Raw genomic sequence first — 19,799 nt, 5'->3', positions numbered from 1 at the left:
AGAATTTTTTAAATAAAAAAAATATTTAGTAAAGTTTCATAAGGAAATATATATTCAATTTTTTTTGTAAAAAGAAATTGTTTTCTCATTCATAATGATATGACACAAATCTTTCTAAAGGTGTCTCTTTTTCATTTATGTTATGCAGTAGATGCAGAAAAAAATACATGAAACACTAATTACTAAACAAACTCACTGCCATCGAGTTGATTCTGACGCATAGTGACCCTATAGGACACAACAGAAGTGCCCCATGAATTTCCAAGGAAGGGCTGGTGGATTCGAACTACTGAACTTTTGGTTAGCAGCCTAACTCTTAACCAAACCTTTCCCCCCCCATTTAATGGTTAATAATATTCAGCGTTTTAATTTCATGTGAATTTCTATCCTGATGGTCGGTAGTAAACATAGAGTTAAAATTGTTATATTCCTCTAGTAGATAACCTCATAACTCAGGTTTATGCTGTCAGAGGAGTCATCTGACTCAATGAATTTCCAGTGATAGCAACACAGAACACTGTTCCATGTTCAACAGGCTAACGAAAATGTAGCCTACGGGCTAGTTCTATCTTTCCATGTCTTTTTTTTAAAAATAATTTTTATTGTGCTTTAAATGAAAGTTTACAAATCAAGCCAGTCTCTCACGCAAAAACCCATGTACACCTTGCTACACACTCCCAATTACTCTCCCCCTAATGAGACAACCTGCTCTCTCCCTACTCTCTCTCTTTTCCTGTCCTTTTCGTCCTTCTAACCCCTTCCACCGTCTCATCTCCCATCCAGGCAGGAGATGCCAACATAGTCTCAAGTGTCCACCTGATCCAAGAAGCTCAATCCTCACCAGCATCCCTCTCCAACCCATTGTCCAGTCCAATCCATGTCTGAAGTGTTGGCTTTGGGAATGGTTCCTGTCCTGGGCCAACAGAAGGTCTGGGGGCCATGACCACCGGGGTCCTTCCAGTCTCAGGCAGACCATTAAGTCTGGTCTTATGAGAATTTGGAACCTGCATCCCACTGCTCTCCTGCTCCCTCAGGGGTTCTCTGTTGTGTTCCCTGTCAGGGCAGTCATCGGTTGTAGCCGGACACCATCTAGTTCTTCTGGTCTCAGGATGATGTAGTCGCTGGTTCATGTGGCCCTTTCTGTCTCTTGGGCTCATAATCGCCTTGTGTCCTTGGTGTTCTTCATTCTCCTTTGATCCAGGTGGGTTGAGACCAATTGATGCATCTGAGATGGTTGCTTGCTAACGTTTAAGACCCCATATGCCACTCTTCAAAGTGGGATGCAGAATGTTTTGTTAATAGATTTTATTATGCCAATTGACTTAGATATCCCCTGAAACCATGGTCCCCAGACCCTTGCCCCTGCTACACTGGCCTTCGAAGCATTCAGTTTATTCAGGAAACTTCTTTGCTTTTGGTTTAGTCCAATTGTGCTGACCTCCCCTGTACTGTGTGCTGTCTTTCCCTTCACCTAATAGTAGTCTTCTCTACTATCTAATTAGTGAATACCCCTCTCCCACCCTCCCTCCCTCCCCCGCCTCGGAACCACAAAAGAATTTTTTCTTCTCAGTGTAAACTATTTCTCAAGTTCTTATAATAGTGGTCTTATACAATAATTGTCCTTTTGGAACTGACTAATTTTACTCAGCATAATGCCTTCCAGGTTCCTCCATGTTATGAAATGTTTGACAGATTCCTAACTGTTCTTTATCAATGCGTAGCATTCCATTGTGTGAATATACCATAATTTATTTATTCATTCATCCGTTGATGGGCACCTTGGTTGCTTCCATGTTTTTGCTATTGTAAACAGTGCTGCAATAAACATGGGTGTGCGTATATCTGCTCGTGTAAAGGCTCTTATTTCTCTAGGATATTTTATGTTCCAAGGGGTGGGATTGCTGGATCATATGATAGTTCTATTTCTAGCTTTTTCAGGAAGTGCCAAATCGATTTCCAAAGTGGTTGTACCATTTGACATTCTCAACAGCAGTGTGTAAGTGTTCCAATCTCTCCACAGCCTCTCCAACATTTATTATTTTGTCTTTTTTGGATTAATGCCAGCCTTGTTGGAGTGAGAGGAAATCTCATTGCAGTTTTGATCTGCATTTTTCTAATGGCTAATGATTGTGAACATTTCCTCATATATCTGCTAGCTACCTGAACGTCTTCTTTAGTGAAGTGTCTATTCATATCTTTGGCCCATTTTTTAATTGAGTTATTTGTCTTTTTGCAGTTGAGTATTTACAGTATTATGTAGATTTTAGAGATCAGGCACTGATCGGAAATGTCATAGCTAAAAACTTTTTCCCAGTCTGTAGGTAGTCTTTTTACTCTTTTGGTGAAGTCTTTGGATGAGCATAGGTGTTTGATTTTTAGGAGCTCCCAGTTATCCAGTTATTCTTCTACACTCTTCACAATGTTTTCTATACTGTTTATGCCATGTATTAGGGCTCCTAAAGTTGTCCCTATTTTTTCTTCCATGATCTTTATCGTTTTAGATTTTATATTTAGGTCTTTGATCCATTTTGAGTTAGTTTTTGTGCATGGAGTGAGGTATAGGTCTTGTTTCAATTTTTTGCAGATGGATACCGAGTTATGCCAGCACATTTGTTAAAAAGACTGTCTTTTCCCTATTTAACTGTTTTGGGGCCTTTGTCAAATATCAGCTGCTCATATGTGGATGGATTTATGTCTGGATTCTCAATTCTGTTCCATTGGTCCATGTATCTGTTGTTGTACCAGTACCAGACTGTTTTGACTACTGTGGCAGTATAATAGGTTGTAAAATCAGGTAAAGTAAGGCCTCCCACTTTGTTCTTCTTTTTCAGTAATGCCTTATTCATCCGGGGCCTCTTTCCCTTCCATACAAAGTTGGCGATCTGTTTCTCCATCTTATTAAACAATGTCTTTGGGATTTGGATCAGAATTGCATTAAATGTATAGATCGCTTTTGGTAGAATAGAATTTTTTATAATGTTAAGTCTTCCTATCCACGACCAAGGTATGTTCTTCCCCTTCTGTAAGTCTCTTTTGGTTTCTTGCAGAAGTGTACTGTAGTTTTCTTTGTATAAGTCTTTTACATCTCTGGTAAGATTTATTCCTAAGCATTTTATCTTTTTGGGGGCTACTGTAAATGGCATTGATTTGGTGATTTCCTCTTCGATGTTCTTTTTGTTGGTGTAGGGGAATCCAACTGATTTTTATATGTTTATCTTGTATTCCCATACTCTGCTGAACTCTTCTCTTAGTTTCAGTAGTTTTCTGGAGGATTCCTTAGGGTTTTCTGTGTATAAGATCATGTCATCTGCAAATACAGATACTTTGGCTTCTTCCTTGCCAATCTGGATGCCCTTTCTTTATCTAGCCTAATTGCTCTGGCTAGGACCTCCAGCACAATGTTGCATAAGAGTGGTGATAAAGGGCATCCTTGTCTGGTTCCCAATCTCAATGGGAATGTTTTCAGGCTCTCTCCATTTAGGGTGATATTGGCTGTTGGCTTTGTATAAATGCCCTTTATTATGTTGAGGAATTTTCCTTCTATTCCTATTTTGCTGAGAGGTTTTATCATGAATGAGTGTTGAACTTTGTCAAATGCCTTTTCTGCATCAATTGATAAAATCATGTGATTCTTGTCTTTTGTTTTATTTATGTGGTGGATTGCGTTAACTGTTTTTCTAATGTTGAACCATACCTGCATACCTGGTATGAATCCCACTTGGTCATGGTGAATTATTTTTTGATATGTTGTTGCATTCTATTGGCTAGAATTTTGTTGAGGATTTTTGCATCTACATTCATGAGGGATATAGGTCTATAATTTTCTTTTCTTGTGGTGTCTTTACCTGGTTTTGATATCAGGGATATGGTGGCTTCATAGAATGAATTTGTAGTATTCCATCGTTTTCTATGCCCTGAAATACCTTTAGTAGTAGCGGTGTTAACTCTTCTCTGAACGTTTGGTAGAACTCTGCAGTGAAGCCTCTTCTCGGAACGTTTGGTAGAACTCTGCAATGAAGCTGTCCAGATCAGGGCGTTTTTTTGTTGGGAGTTTTTTGATTACCTTTTCAATCTCTTCTTTTGTTATGGGTCTATTTAGTTGTTCTACCTCTGTTTGTGTTAGTTTAGGTAGGTAGTGTGTTTCTAGGAATTCATCCATTTCTTCTAGGTTTTCACATTTGTTTGAGTATAATTTTTCATAGTAATCTGATATGATTCTTTTGATTTCAGTTGGGTACATTGTAATATCGCCCATCTTATTTCTTATTCGGGTTATTTGCTTCCTCTCCTGTTTTTCTTTTGTCAGTTTGGCCAATGGTTTATCAATTTGGCCAATGGTTTATCAATTTTGTTGGGTTTTTCAAAAAACCAGCTTTTGGTCTTGTTAATTCTCTCAATTGTTTTTCTGTTTTCTATTTCATTTTTTTTTTATTTCATTTAGTTCAGCTCTAATTTTTATTATTTGTTTTCTTCTGGTGCCTGTGGGTTTCTTTTGTTGCTTTCTTTCTATTTGTTCAAGTTGTAGGGATAGTTCTTTGATTTTGGCCCTTTCTTCTTTTTGGATGTGTGCATTTATTGATATAAATTGGCCTCTGAGCACCGCTTTTGCTGTGTCCCAAACGTTCTGATAGGAAGTATTTTCATTCTCATTGGATTCTCTGAATTTCTTTACTCCATCCTTAATGTCTTCTATAATCCAGTCTTTTTTGAGCAGGGTATTGTTCAGTTTCCAAGTGTTTGGTTTCTTTTCCCTGCTTTTCCTGTTATTGATCTCCACTTTTATGGCCTTATGGTCAGAGAAGATGCTTTGTAATATTTCAATGTTTTGGATTCTGCTAAGGCTTGCTTTATGACCTAATATGTGGTCTATTCTAGAGAAGGTTTTCCATGTGCACTAGAAAAGAAAGTATAGTTGGTTGCAATTGGATGGAGTGTTCTGTATATGTCTATGAGGTCAAGTTGGTTGATTGTGGCATTTAGATCTTCCGTGTCTTTATTGAGCTTCTTTCTGGATGTCCTGTCCTTCACTGAAAGTGGTGTGTTGAAGTCTCCTACTATTATTGTGGAGCTGTCTATCTCACTTTTCAATGCTGATAGAGTTTGTTTTATGTATCTTGCCACCCTGTCATTGGGTGCATAAATATTTAATATGGTTATATCTTCTTGGTGTATTGTCCCTTTAATCATTATATAGTGTCCTTCCTTATCCTTTCTGATGGATTTAACTTTAAAGTCTATTTTGTCAGAAATTAATACTGCCACTCCAGCTCTTTTTTGATTGTTGTTTGCTTGATATATTTTTTTCCATCCTTTGAGTTTTAGTTTGCTTGTGTCTCTACGTCTAAGGTGTGTCTCTTGTAGGCAGCATATAGACGGATCTTGTTTTTTAATCCATTCTGCCACTCTCTGTCTCTTTATTGCTGCATTTTGTCCATTTACATTCAGGGTAATTATGGACAGTTATGAATTTAGTGCTATCCTTTTGATGTCTTTTTGTGTGTGTTGACAGTTCTTTTTTCCCACTTGATTTTATGTGCTGAGTATTTTTTTTATATATATTGTCCTTTCCTCATATTTGTTGTTGTTGATTTTGTTTCTGCTGAGTCTGTATTTTTCCCTTGTATTTTCTTTTGAGGAGTAGGATAGTTTGTCTCCATTGTGGTTACCTTATTATTTACCCTTATTGTTCTAAATTTATAACTAACTTTTATTTCTTTGTATCGCCGTATCTTCCTCTCCATATGGAAGGTGTATGATTACATTTCTTAGTTCCTCTTTAATGTTGTCTTCTTTAATATAATAACATCGCTGTTACCCCGTGTTGGGCTTTTTTTTTTTAATTTTTTTAATTTTTTTTTTGGATTTCCCTGTCTGGGTTGACTTCTGGTTGCTCTGCCCAGTGTTCTAGCCTTGGGTCGATATCTGATATTATTGATTTTCTATCCAGAGAACTCCCTTTAGTATTTCTTGTAGTTTTGATTTGTTTTTTACGAATTCTCTCAACTTGTGTTTATCCGGAAATGTTTTAATTTCACCTTCATATTTAAGAGACAGTTTTGATGGCTATATGATTCTTGGCAGGCAATTTTTTTCCTTCCATTTTTTAAATATGTCATCCCATTGCCTTCTTGCCTGCATGGTTTCTGCCGAGTAGTCCGAGCTTATTCTTATTGGCTCTCCCTTGTAGGTGACTTTTCTTTTGTCCCTCGCTGCGCTTATAATTCTCTATCTTTGGTTTTGGCAAACTTGGTTATAATATGTCTTGGTGACTTTCTTTTAAGATCTACCTTATGTGGAGTTTGATGAGCATCTTGGGTATCGTTTCATCTTTCACAATATCAGGGAAGTTTTCTGCCAAGAAATCTTCAACAATTTTCTCTGTATTTTCTGTTATCCTTCCCTGTTCTGGTACTCCAATCACTCGTAGGTTATTTCTCTTGATAGAGCCCCACATGATTCTTAAGTTTTCTTCATTTTTTAAAATTCTTTTATCTGATCTTTCTTCAAATATATTAGTGCCAGGTGATTTATCTTCGAGTTCAGAAATTGTAGCTTCTACTTGCTCAATTCTGCTCCTCTGACTTTCTATTGAGCTATCCAATTCTGAAATTTTATTGTTAATCTTCTGAATTTCTGATTGCTGTCTGTCTATGGATTTTTCCAGCTTATTAAACTTTTCATTATGTTCCTGAATAATCTTTCTGATTTCTTCAGTTGCTTTATCTGTGTGTTCCTTGGCTTGTTCTGTGTATTGCCTCATTTCCTTCCTGATGTCTTCAAGGGTTCTGTATATTAAACTTTTGTATTCTGCATCTGGTAATTCCAGGAATGCACTTTCATGTAAAAGATCCCTGGATTCTTTGTTTTGAGAGCCTGTTGAGGTGATCATGGCCTGTTTCTTTATGTGACTTGATATTGACTCTTGTCTCTGAGACATCTATAAGTTATTGTATTAGTTTATGCTTGCTTACTGTGTCATAGCTGCTTGCTTTGTTTTGTTTTGGTATACCCCTATGGGTTGCTTTAGTGAGCTATCTTGATTATTTTTGCCTTCGGAGCTCTGATGTCCTATCCCCCGCTGGCTAAAGCTGTTGTCATGTATATCAGTCTAGGAGTCCATTCAGTTTTCTTGTATGAATTCAGCTCAGGTTTCCAGGTAGCTGATAACAAGTGTGTGGTACAGGCTCTGTCCTACAGTTTTAGAGGGGCAGGGCTGATTGGTGTATATACTAGTATATGATTGCAGCAGGGGGTCATGCTCTGAACAGGGCAGTGGGCTGAGAACCGACTCCCACGTGTCTCTGAGGAAAACGTGTCTCTGTTCCCTAGAGCGTGCTGGTGGGTGGGTTCTGCAGAGGGACCATGGGCACCCAAAGATTTTGTTGTAAGGACGGGGAGGTATCAGTTATCCCTGGGCCTCTGTTGTGGGTGGCTGGGTGACCCAAGTGGAGGTACTATTCCTTAGGTCCCTGATGTGGGTAGGCGAGGACCTTGTTTAATAGGCAAAGCAATGTCAAACCTCAAACACCCACCTCTCCACCACACCGTTGAAATGGTTGGAGTTTGCCAACAAGGGACTATTGTCCCGAAATAGGCCCACAGATGTCCATGCAGAAGGGAAAGGTGCTCAAGGCCCACGGACGGTTTATGCCTGGACAGGAACCACTTCTGTCCTGAGGTCCCCCAGTTAATGGAGCTAGCAAATTATCTTTTCCCCCAGTTGCAAATTTTTTCCTTCCCCAAGGCCGAGAGGATGGCTCTAGGCGCTCACCAGGTTCTATCTCAGGCCCAGGGATTCAGCCACTCAAGGTGGCTTGGGGGTGGGGGTGGGGCACGGTAAAATATCCGCAAGCACTTAGCTTTTGCTGAGAGCGCCCTTCTGCTCAGGTTCCAGAGGTGTGAGTGGGCTATGTGGCTGGCTGCTTCTCCCCGAGGAAACTGCGGCCGAATGCTAGGCCCAGCCCGCCGCCGCTGCCGCCACCACTCAGGGAACAGTGCCTGAGGGCTCCCTGCGATTCAGGTCCTCTCCACTTCTGAATGGTCTCTTCCTTCCCCTGCCCCTCAGTTCATTGCCTAAGCTTGCCTTTGATGCTCAGGGCTCCCAGCTTGTCACAAATATACTTGTTTCACTTGTTTTTTCGGGTCTTTGTTGTAAAGAGGGCTTGCCGGAAGCGTCTCTCTATTCTGCCATCTTGGCTCCGCCTCTCCATGTCTTTTTGTCTTTGTGGTCTGGTGCCTTTTCAGTTTATATCCAGCACTGATGTTTAATGGAAAGATACTAGGATTTGGAATAGCGTGCCTGGATTAGAATCTAGCTTTTGCCCTTTACCAGCTGTTTGACTTTAAGTTTTCTCAGGTAATCTGTGGCCTTGAGAATTAGAAATGACTTGTATGTATCGCTTAGCTTACTTGGCACTCAATATTTCTGGAATGATTATTATTACTGCAGCTATTGTTTGTTTATTTTTTTCCCAGATTAATATATTTCTTTTCTGGATTTCTATATTAAAAATACCATAAGAATTTCCATATAAAAAGTACCATAAGAATTAACCAAATACATTCTTTTATATTCCCCATAGTCCTTAGCAGAATTCTAGACTCAAAAAAGATACTTACAGACTTAAATGACTGACTTACTTAAATGACTACGACTTCAGTAAAAGTACTTGCCTCTCAACACACCCATGCTCATTTTTGTCCATGATCTTAAGATTATGTAATTATTACAGCTGGCTGAAAATAATTTTTGATTATAAAAGATGAACAGGTAAAAAAAAATATTGCATGATCCCGCATATAAGAAATGTCTAGATTTTGCAGATACATAGAGAAAAAATAGTTTATTACTGGTCACCAGGGATTGTGGGAAGGAGGAAATGGGAAGTTAGTGCTTAAGGGGAACTGAGTTTTTGTTTGAGATAATGAATAACTTTTGGAAATAGTGATGATAATTGAATATGATTACTGTCACTGAATTATATACTTTAAAATGGCAATGTTTTTGTTATATATATTTTACCACCATAAAAGTTAAAAAAGTGGGGAAAAAAGCAAACAAAACAAATTTTTTTAAGGGGGAAAATCAAGGGTTATTGAGTATTTGCCACCAGAAATACATACCACACAGTGATTCAACTGTGACTGTACTACTTCCTGTTCCACACTCTTTGTTTCCAAAGCAGGCAAGTGCACCTTCACTTCGTCTAATATCATCTTACTTTCCTTTAGACGCTGTTCAAAATTGGCTGGTTTCTGGAATAATCGAAACTTCATGGAAACATCTTGCAATTTTTTCTGTAAAGACAAGGTAAAGAAGGCACTGATTTAACTTTGCCTTCTAAACAATAACCAGTCATGTTTTTGTTAATAGATTTTCCTTTATTCCTGAAGATACACATGAATAATTTTTTTAAGCAATCTTTTCTTTTTTTTCCCTATTTGTCCAGCACAAAGAATACATGCACTTGGAAGAAGAATTTAGTAATTTTTCTTAATGTGATAGAAAAGGCCACTTATTAACCTATTATATCCTTGAGATATATTACACATAAAAAAGTCTATATTGACTACATATCATTATAGTTTTCAAATAATGCCCTCGATTCCAATTTTGCTCATAATTAAGTTACTACAGACTACAGTATATTTTATTGTCCAAGTAAAACCTGTTCCTTAGTTGATTCAATGAGATATACCTGTGCAACATCAATTTGGGATAGGACCCTTTGGGCAGTCTCCTTTCCCTGGTTGTGTTTCTTCATTTCTTCTAAGCTGATCTCATGACTTGTCAAATCCGACTGGATTTTCTGTTGGGAGGATAGCATTATTATTCAGCATGCTCTGTGAGTTATTGCAACGAACAACTCACTTACTTGCCAAAAATATGGGAATTCAGAAACACTCCTCAACCACTGCTACAATGAAGCCTTCATTAAAAAGAGAATAATTAACACATCAAAAATTATCAAAAATGATATGAATTATTTTTTCCTATGAAATTATGAAAAAGAAATGATCGTTTTGAGTCAAGGAAAATAAACAGCTATTTCAGATATCATTTTCAATGATAAACATCTAATTACATCTACTACGTAGAGAAAAATGTCTACATTCTTACTGTTTCCTTCTCTTTGAATTTACACACAAGTCTGACCAAAGGGAGGATATTAATCTTCATAGATAAACTAAATGTGGAAGAGATAATACACAATGAGAAAGGTGTATGTGGATCACATTCCTTAATAATGATCTTTACTAAGTTATTCTGTGCCATACTTCGCTTAAATTTCAGAAAAGCTATGGGTCTAGAAAAGGAAAGTTACTGCCTCAACTGGCATTGCTTAAATAGTGACAAAGACTTAACTACAATCTACAGAGATTCATTTTTAAACTTTAAATAATTATAAAATATTTCTATATTGAGCAAAGACATTGTTGATCAATTTCTATCCAAATATATGTCTGTATTTGACTTATGAATGTCTGACCTAGTTATAGGAATGGGTTGAATCCTGCAGTGTGCAGAGACTAAAACAATAAATTCATTAATTTCTTCCTGTTAGAACCACTAAGATTCAGCTAGTGGTCAAATTATTCTAATTTAAAATTCAGTCATTGGCAGAATAACTTAAATGACTAATAGAAGAAAAAGTGATTAATTAAACCACAATGCCTATAAATATTATCAGGCAAAATAATTTGTGTAATGCATATCATCATTGTTGTTGCTGTTAGGTGCCATTGAGTCGGTCTCAACTCAGCGACCACATGTATAACAGAACAAAATATTGTCCAGTCATGACTTATCTTCACAAAAGTTGTTATGCTTGAACCCATTGTTGCAGCCACGGTGTAATTGCATAGTAGTATAACAAAATTGACATCAGTGGAACTGAATTCTCATAACACATTATTAGAAATTAACATCAATTTTACTTAATAGTTACTACAGATAACTATACAACTGAACTGAACAATGAGAATTATTCCAAGAAAATGAGATAGGTCGTAGAAGGAGTTATTTAGAACGCAAGGTTATGAATTGACAGATATACCTTAGCATTCTCCCCTTAGTATATTGATCTTAACAATTATGAAGGCAAATAAATTCCAAATTACTTGAGTAATTAGAATTCTGGCTTTAACTAAACAGGAACAAAGACTCATGTGAATACATACTATTTTTTATGGCCTACAATATCTTCATCTGCTGAATACTACCTTGTGTGAGTGATAAGGATAAGCACTAAATCCAGAAACCATAAAATCTGGGGGTTACAGAACCATGTAAATCCAAAACGTTACTCACAGAGTAAGAGATGCTAAAGAATCTGCAATGTTTAATAGGAGTATGTAGGGTGGAGTGACGCCTACAAAAGAGTTAATAGATGTCACAGGAGAGTGATCTTAATGGATAAGAATAAAGGTACTAAAAAGGGAAGAAACAGTCAAAGAGAAGAAGAATAACCAAGAAAGAAAGTGTCGCTTAAATCAAGCAAGATGAGAGTTTTAAGACTGAGAGAAAGGTCAACCATGTAAATTTTTAGACAGGTCAAATGTGATAAGCACTAACAAGGGTACATTAGCTAGAACAGATTCAGTGGATGGTGAGATCAGAGATCAGGTTCCCAAGGACTTAAAGGTGATTAAAAATGAGAAAGCATCCTTATAAAAAATAGTTAAATCTTTTTGAAGACTATTTTCTCTGCATGTAGTGAAATTTAAGTCGATGAGACTTGAACGTGTTTTTAGGCAATGTGGAAGGACTCAAGAATAGTTTTAGAACATATCACTTGCATGAGACCCTTTGAAAACTCTGTGCTTTTTTATTTGTAATTTTATTATTATTTTCTTAAACACTGCCATCTTCAAGTTCTGTAACCCTTTCGTACTTGGCAGTATGTACAGCAACCATGAACTTTTTCAGCCTCTGGGACTTATTAGGAAGATGTTTTCCCACCCTGTGTGCTGCTACAAGACAAGGTCCCTTATGACTGTTTGAAACCTAAGCAACAGGTGCGTTCCACAAATTACTGTTTTTACAGGGTATTGTATGAGGTATCTGAACTTTTGGTAGGAAAAATAGAAATTTTGAACATTTTTATTTATTACACATATGTATCACTAGGAGCCCTGGTGGTGCACTGGTTAAGAGGTACAGTGAGCTATGGCTGCTAACCAAAAGGTGGGCAGTTCAAATCTACCAGCTGCTCCTTGGAAACACTACGGAGCAGTTCTACTCTGTCCTATAGAGTCGCTATGAGTCAGAATCGACTTGATGGGAATTTTTTTTTTTCATGTACCTTGAGTGTAATTAGTGGTACTTCATATGTCCCACTGAACACAGGGTAGGCTTATAGGAGGGGGAAAGAAAAAAAGTCCATACTTCTTAGCAAAAACTCAGACACACTCAACGATTCAGCACGCTTCCATTAATGAAAATACTTGGTATCAGCAAAAAATCCAAAGCAGAAAATAATTAGGTCACCAAAGTGATAAATTTAGCCTTGCAAAGCAAAGCAAAAACAGCCTAATTGATAAATGAAACACAGGTCTTCTAATGGCAAATTCCACTTTATTCCAAATTAGCCTGCTATGGATTGAATTGTGTCTTCTCAAAACTTGTGCTGTAAATCCTAACCTCTATGCCTGTGGGTATAATGCCATTTGGGAATGGGTTGTCTTTGTTATGGTAATGAGGCAGGATTAGTTATGGTGTATCTGGAATCAATCTCTTCTGAGATATAAAAGAGATTAAACAAGCAAGCTAGGACGCAGAGATGAGGGAAGGGAGATACCAAACCACGTGAAGACTGCCAGGAGCAGGAGCTCAATGAGACAAAGACCTTTCCATTGCCGACAGAGAGAGAAAGCCTTCCTCTAGAACCAGCATGCTGAATTCAGACTTCCAGCCTCTTAAACTGTGAGAAAATAAATATCTGTTTCTTAAAGCTACCACTTACTTTCAAAGGATAAAAAATTGCTTATCATCATTGCTGTTGTTGGTTGGTGCTATCGAGTCGGTTCTGACTCATAGTGACCCTATGTAAAAGTACAACAGAAAAAAAACACTGTCAGGTCCTGTGCCAGCCTCACAATCTTTGTTATACTTCAGCCCATCGTTGCAGCCACTGTGTCAATCCATCTCATTAAGGGTCTTCCTCTTTTTCATTGACCTTTGACTTTACTAAGCATGATGTTCTTTTCCAGGAGCTGGTTCTTCCTGATAACGTGTGCAAACTATGTGAGATGAAGTCTTGCCATCCTTGCTTCTAAGGAGCATTCTGGCTGTACTTCTTCCAAGACAGATTTGTTCATTTTTCTGGCAGTTAATGGTATACTCAATATTCTTCCCAAACATCATAGTTCAAAGGCATCAATTCTTCGGTCTTCCTTATTCATTGTCCAGCTTTCACACGATCATGAGATGGGTCAGACGCACCTTAGTCCTCAAAGTGACATCTTTCCCTTTTAACACTTTAAAAAGGTCTTTCGCAGCAGATTTGCCCAATGCAATGCATCCTTTGATTTCTTGACTGTTGCTTTTATGGGCATTGATTGTGGAAGCTTATAGGTCAGGCTTATTGTGAAATAGATAAATAATTTGTTTAAATAACAGTCACCACGAGTCTGAATCAACTCAACAACTAACAACAACAACATGGAAACGTCCAGGCAAAATGGACAATCTCCCATTTAAAATTTTCCTCTAATAAAAATATTAGAGGGAGCCAAGACTGCGGAATAGACAGACGCTTCCGTCGAGCCCTCTTTACAACAAAGACCCGAAAAAGCAAGTGAAACGAGTATATTTGTGACAAGCTAAGCTGGGAGCCCAAAGCATCAAAGGCAAGCTTAGACAAAGAACTGAGGGGCAGTGGGAGGAAGAGGCCGTTCAGAAGTGGAGAGGATTTACCGGACCTGAATCGTGGGGAGCCCTCAAGCACCATTCCCGGAGCGACAGCGGCGGTGGGCTGGCACTAGTGTTCAGCCACAGTTTCCTCAGGGAGAAGCATCCAGCCACATAGCCCACTCACACCTCCAGAACCTGAGGAGAACTGCGCGCTCTTGGCAAAAGCTAAGTACTTGCATATATTTTACCGCGCCACCTCCCACCCCCGAAGCTGGCTTCAGCGGCTGAATCCCTGACCCTGAGATAAACCCTGGTGAGCACCTAGAGCCATCCTCCTGGCCTTGGGGAAGGAAAAAATTTGCAACTGGGGGGAAAAGATAATTTGCTAGCTCCATTAACCGGGGGAACTCAGAACAGAAGTGGCTCCTGTCCAGGCATAAACCGTCCGTGAACCTTGAGCACATTTCCCTTCTGTGTGGACTTGTGTGGGCCTATTTCAGGAGAATAGCCCCTTGTTGGCAAACTCCATCCATTTCAGCTGTGCGGTGAAGAGGTGGGTGTTTGATGTTTGACGTTGCTTTGCTTATTAAACAAGGTCCTCGCCTACCCACATCAGGGACCTAAGGACTGGTAGCTACACTCAGGTCACCCAGCCACCCGTGACAGGGGTCCAAAGACAACTGGTACCTCCCAGTCCTTACAACCAAAAACTCTCGGTGCCCATGGTCCCTCTGCAGAACCCACCCACCAGCACGCTCTAGGGAACAGAGACGCCTTTTGCTCAGGGACACTTGGGGGTCGGTTCTCAGCCCCCTGCCTTGTTCAGAGCATGACCCCCTGCTGCAATCAGATACCGGTATATACGCCAATCACCCCTGCCCCTCTAAGACTGTAGGATAGAGCCTGTACCACACACTTGATATCAGCTACCTGGAAACTTGAGCTGAATTCATACAAGAAAATTGAATGGACTCCTAAACTGATATACCTGATAACAGCTCTAGCCAGCTGGGACAAGACACGAGAGCTCAAAGGCGAAAATAATCAAGATAGCTCACTCAAGCAACCCATAAATATCAAAACAAAGGAAGCAGCTATGACACAGTAAGCAAGCATAAACTAGTACAATAACTTATAGATGGCTCGGAGACAAGAGTCAATATCAAGTCACATAAAGAAACAGGCCATGATCACCTCAACAGGCTCTCAAAACAAAGAATCCAGGGATCTTTTACATGAAAGTGCATTCCTGGAATTACCAGATGCAGAATACAAAAGTTTAATATACAGAACCCTTGAAGACATCAGGAAGGAAATGAGGCAATACACAGAACAAGCCAAGGAACACACAGATAAAGCAACTGAAGAAATCAGAAAGATTATTCAGGAACATAACGAAAAGTTTAATAAGCTGGAAAAATCCATAGACAGACAGCAATCAGAAATTCAGAAGATTAACAATAAAATTTCAGAATTGGATAGCTCAATAGAAAGTCAGAGGAGCAGAACTGAGCAAATAGAAGCCACAATTTCTGAACTTGAAGGTAAATCACTTGGCACTAATATATTTGAAGAAAGATCAGATAAAATAATTTTAAAAAATGAAGAAAACTTAAGAATCATGTGGGGCTCTATCAAGAGAAATAACCTACGAGTGATTGGAGTACCAGAACAGGGAGGGATAACAGAAAATACAGAGAAAATTGTTGAAGATTTCTTGGCAGAAAACTTCCCTGATATTGTAAAAGATGAGAAGATATCTCTCCAAGATGCTCATCAAACTCCACATAAGGTAGACCTTAAAAAAAAGTCACCAAGCCATATTATAATCAAGCTTGCCAAAACCAAAGATAAAGAGACAATTATAAGAGCAGTGAGGGATAAACAAAAAGTCACCCACAAAGGAGGGCCAATAAGAATAAGCTCGGACTACTCAGCAGAAACCATGTAGGCAAGAAGGCAATGGGATGACATATTTTAAAAAATTGAAGGAAAAAAATTACCTGCCAAGAATCAGATATCCATCAGAACTGTCTCTTAAATATGAAGGTGAAATTAATACATTTCCAGATAAACACAAGTTGAGGGAATTTGTAAAAACCAAACCAAAACTACAAGAAATACTAAAGGGAGTTCTCTGGTTAGAAAATCAATAATATCAGGTATCGACCCAAGACTAGAACACTGGGCAGAGCAATCAGAAGTCAACCCAGACAGAGAAATAAAAAAACAAAAAAACAAAAAAACAAAGCAAGATTAAAAAAAAAAAAAAAAGCCCTACACGGGATAACAGCGATGTTATTACATAAAAGAAGACAACATTAAAATAATAAAGAGGGACTATTTTTTTTTTTAGGAAATGTAATACACCTTCCATATGGAGAGGAAGGTATGGAAATACAAAGAAATGAAAGTTAGTTTTAAATTTAGAAAAATAGGGGTAAATAATAAGGTAACCACAAAGGAGACAAACTGTCATACTCATCAAAAGAAAATACAAGGGAAAAATACAGACTCAGTAGAAACAAAATCAACGACAACAAATATGAGGAAAGGACAATATATAAAGAAAATCTACTGAGCACATAAACTCAAGTGGGAAAAAGAAACTGTCAACACACAAAAAAGGACATCAAAATGAAAGCACTAAATGCAAACCTATCCATAATTACCCTGAATGTAAATGGACTAAATGCACCAATAAGGAGACAGAAAGTGACAGAATGGATTAAAAAACAAGATCCATCTATACGCTGCCTACAAGAGACACACCTTAGATGTAGAGACACAAGCAAACTAAAACTCAAAGGATGGAAAAAAATATATCAAGCAAACAACAATCAAAAAAGAGCAGGAGTGGCAATATTAATTTCTGACAAAATAGACTTTAAAGTTAAGTCCATCAGAAAGGATAAGGAAGGACACTATATAATGACTAAAGGGACAATACACCAAGAAGATATAACCATATTAAATATTTATGCACCCAATGACAGGGCGGCAAGATACATAAAACAAACTCTATCAGCATTGAAAAGTGAGATAGACAGCTCCACAATAATAGTAGGAGACTTCAACACACCACTTTCAGTGAAGGACAGGACATCCAGAAAGAAGCTCAATAAAGACACGGAAGATCTAAATGCCACAATCAACCAACTTGACCTCGTAGACATACACAGAACACCACCCAACAGCAACCAAGTATACTTTCTTTTCTAGTGCACACGGGACATTCTCTAGAATAGACCACATATTAGGTCATAAAGCAAGCCTTAGCAGAATCCAAAACATTGAAATATTACAAAGCATCTTCTCTGACCATAAGGCTGTAAAAGTGGAAATCAACAACAGGAAAAGCAGGGAAAAGAAACCAAACACTTGGAAACTGAACAATAATAATAAAAAAAAATAGCCTGCTCAAAAAAGACTGGATTATAGAAGGCATTAAGGGTGGAATAAAGAAATTCAGAGAATCCAATGAGAATGAAAATACTTCCTATCAGAACGTTTGGGACACAGCAAAAGCGGTGCTCAGAGGCCAATTTATATCAATAAATGCACACATCCAAAAAGAAGAAAGGGCCAAAATCAAAGAATTATCCCTACAGCTTGAACAAATAGAAAGAGAGCAACAAAAGAAACCCACAGGCACCAGAAGAAAACAAATAATAAAAATTAGAGCTGAACTAAATGAAATAGAAAACAGAAAAACAATTGAAAGAATTAACAAACCAAAAGCCATTTTTTAAAAAAAAATCAACAAAATTGATAAACCACTGGCCAAACTGACAAAAGAAAAACAGGACAGGAAGCAAATAACCCAAATAAGAAATGAGAGGGGCGATATTACAACAGACCCAACTGAAATTAAAAGAATCATATCAGATTAGTATGAAAAACTATACTCAAATTTGAAAACCTAGAAGAAATGGATGAATTCCTAGAAACACACTACCAACCTAAACTAACACAAACAGAGGTAGAACAACTAAATAGACCCATAGCAAAAGAAGAGATTGAAAAGGTAGTCAAAATACTCCCAACAAAAAAAAGCCCTGGTCCAGATGGCGTCACTGCAGAGTTCTACCAAATTTCAGAAAAGACTTAACACCACTACTACCAAAGTTACTTCAAAGCACAGAAAAGGACGGAATGCTACCAAACTCATTCTATGAAGCCACCATATCCCTGATACCAAAACCAGGTAAAGACACCACAGGAAAAGAAAATTATAGACCTATATTCCTCAGGAAAGTATATGCAAAAATCCTCAACAAAATTCTAGCCAATAGAATGCAACAACATATCAAAAAATAATTCACCATGACCAAGTGGGATTCATACCAGGTATGCAGGGATGGTTCAACATTAGAAAAAGAGTTAATGCAATCCACTACATAAATAAAACAAAAGACAAGAATCACATGACTTTATCAATTGATGCAGAAAAGGCATTTGACAAAATTCAACACTCATTCATGACAAAAACTCTCAGCAAAATAGGAATAGAAGGAAAATTCCTCAACATAATAAAGGGCATTTATACAAAGCCAACAGCCAACATCATTATAAATTGAGAGGGCCTGAAAACATTCCCTTTGAGATCGGGAACCACACAAGGATGCCCCTTATCACCACTCTTATTCAACATTGTGCTGGAAGTCCTAGCCAGAGCAATTAGGCTAAATAAAGAAATAAAGGGCATCCAGATTGGCAAGGAAGAAGTCAAGGTATCTCTATTTGCAGATGACATGATTTTATACACAGAAAACCCTAAGGAAACTTATGGAAACTAACAGAAGAGTTTAGCAGAGTATTGGGACAAAAGATAAACATACAAAAATCAGTTGGATTCCTCTACACCAACAAAAAGAACATCGAAGGGGAAATCACCAAATCAATACCATTTACAGTACCCCCAAGAAGATAAAACACTCAGGAATAAATCTTACCAGAGATGTAAAAGACTTATACAAAGAAAACTACAGTACGCTTCTGCAAGAAACCAAAAGAGACTTACGTAAGTGGAAGAACATACCTTGCTCGTGGGTAGGAAGACTTAACATTATAAAAATTTCTATTCTACCAAAAGCAATCTATACATTTAATGCAATTCTGATCCAAATCCCAGGGACATTCTTTAATGAGATGGAGAAACAAATCAGCAATTTCATATGGAAGGGAAAGAGGCCCCGGATAAAGAACAAAGGGGGAGGCCTTACTTTACCTGATTTTACAACCTATTATACCGCCACAGTAGTCAAAACAGCCTGGTACTGGTACAACAACAGATACATGGACCAATGGAACAGAATTGAGAATCCAGACATAAATCCATCCACATATGAGCAGCTGATATTTGACAAAGGCCCCAAAACAGTTAAATGGGGAAAAGACAATCTTTTTAACAAATGGTGCTGGCATAACTGGATATCCATCTGCAAAAAAATGAAACAAGTCCCATACCTCACTCCATGCACAAAAACTAACTCAAAATGGATCAAAGGCCTAAATATAAAATCTAAAATGATAAAGATCATGGAAGAAAAAATAGGGACAATGTTAGGAGCCCTAATACATGGCATAAACAGTACAGAAAACATTATAAAGAATGTAGAAGAAAAACTAGATAACTGGGAGCTCCTAAAAATCAAACACCTATGCTCATCCAAAGACTTCACCAAAAGAGTAAGAAGACTACCTACAGACTGGGAAAATTTTTTAGCTATGGCATTTAGGATCAGCGCCTGATCTCTAACATCTACGTGACACTGCAAAAACTCAACTGCAAAAAGACCAATAACCCAATTAAAAAATGGGCCAAAGATATGAATAGACACTTCACTAAAGAAGACATTCAGGTAGCTAATAGATTTATGAGGAAATGTTCACGATCATTAGTCATTAGAGAAATGCAGATCAAAACTACAATGAGATTTTA

At 37.9% G+C, this 19,799-nt stretch overlaps 1 protein-coding gene across 12 annotated transcripts in view; it reads right to left on the bottom strand.

The window, feature by feature from the left end:
• The window catches only part of DMD (dystrophin), a 2,447,064-nt gene that overhangs the window by 1,412,182 nt on the left and 1,015,083 nt on the right, over positions 1–19,799 (bottom strand). For all 12 annotated transcript variants that reach the window (XM_049872854.1, XM_049872851.1, XM_049872858.1 and 9 more), the window contains 2 exons: positions 9,699–9,809; positions 9,124–9,297 (listed from right to left, as the gene is read on the bottom strand). In XM_049872854.1, coding sequence (XP_049728811.1) covers positions 9,124–9,297; positions 9,699–9,809 — 285 coding nt within the window. The remainder of the gene's footprint in view (positions 1–9,123; positions 9,298–9,698; positions 9,810–19,799) is intronic.

This window comes from Elephas maximus, chromosome X (assembly GCF_024166365.1).
Source record: "Elephas maximus indicus isolate mEleMax1 chromosome X, mEleMax1 primary haplotype, whole genome shotgun sequence".
Classification (NCBI taxonomy): domain Eukaryota; kingdom Metazoa; phylum Chordata; class Mammalia; order Proboscidea; family Elephantidae; genus Elephas; species Elephas maximus.
Note: the sequence above shows the minus strand (reverse complement) of the source record. Positions and strands in the feature narration are given on the sequence as shown.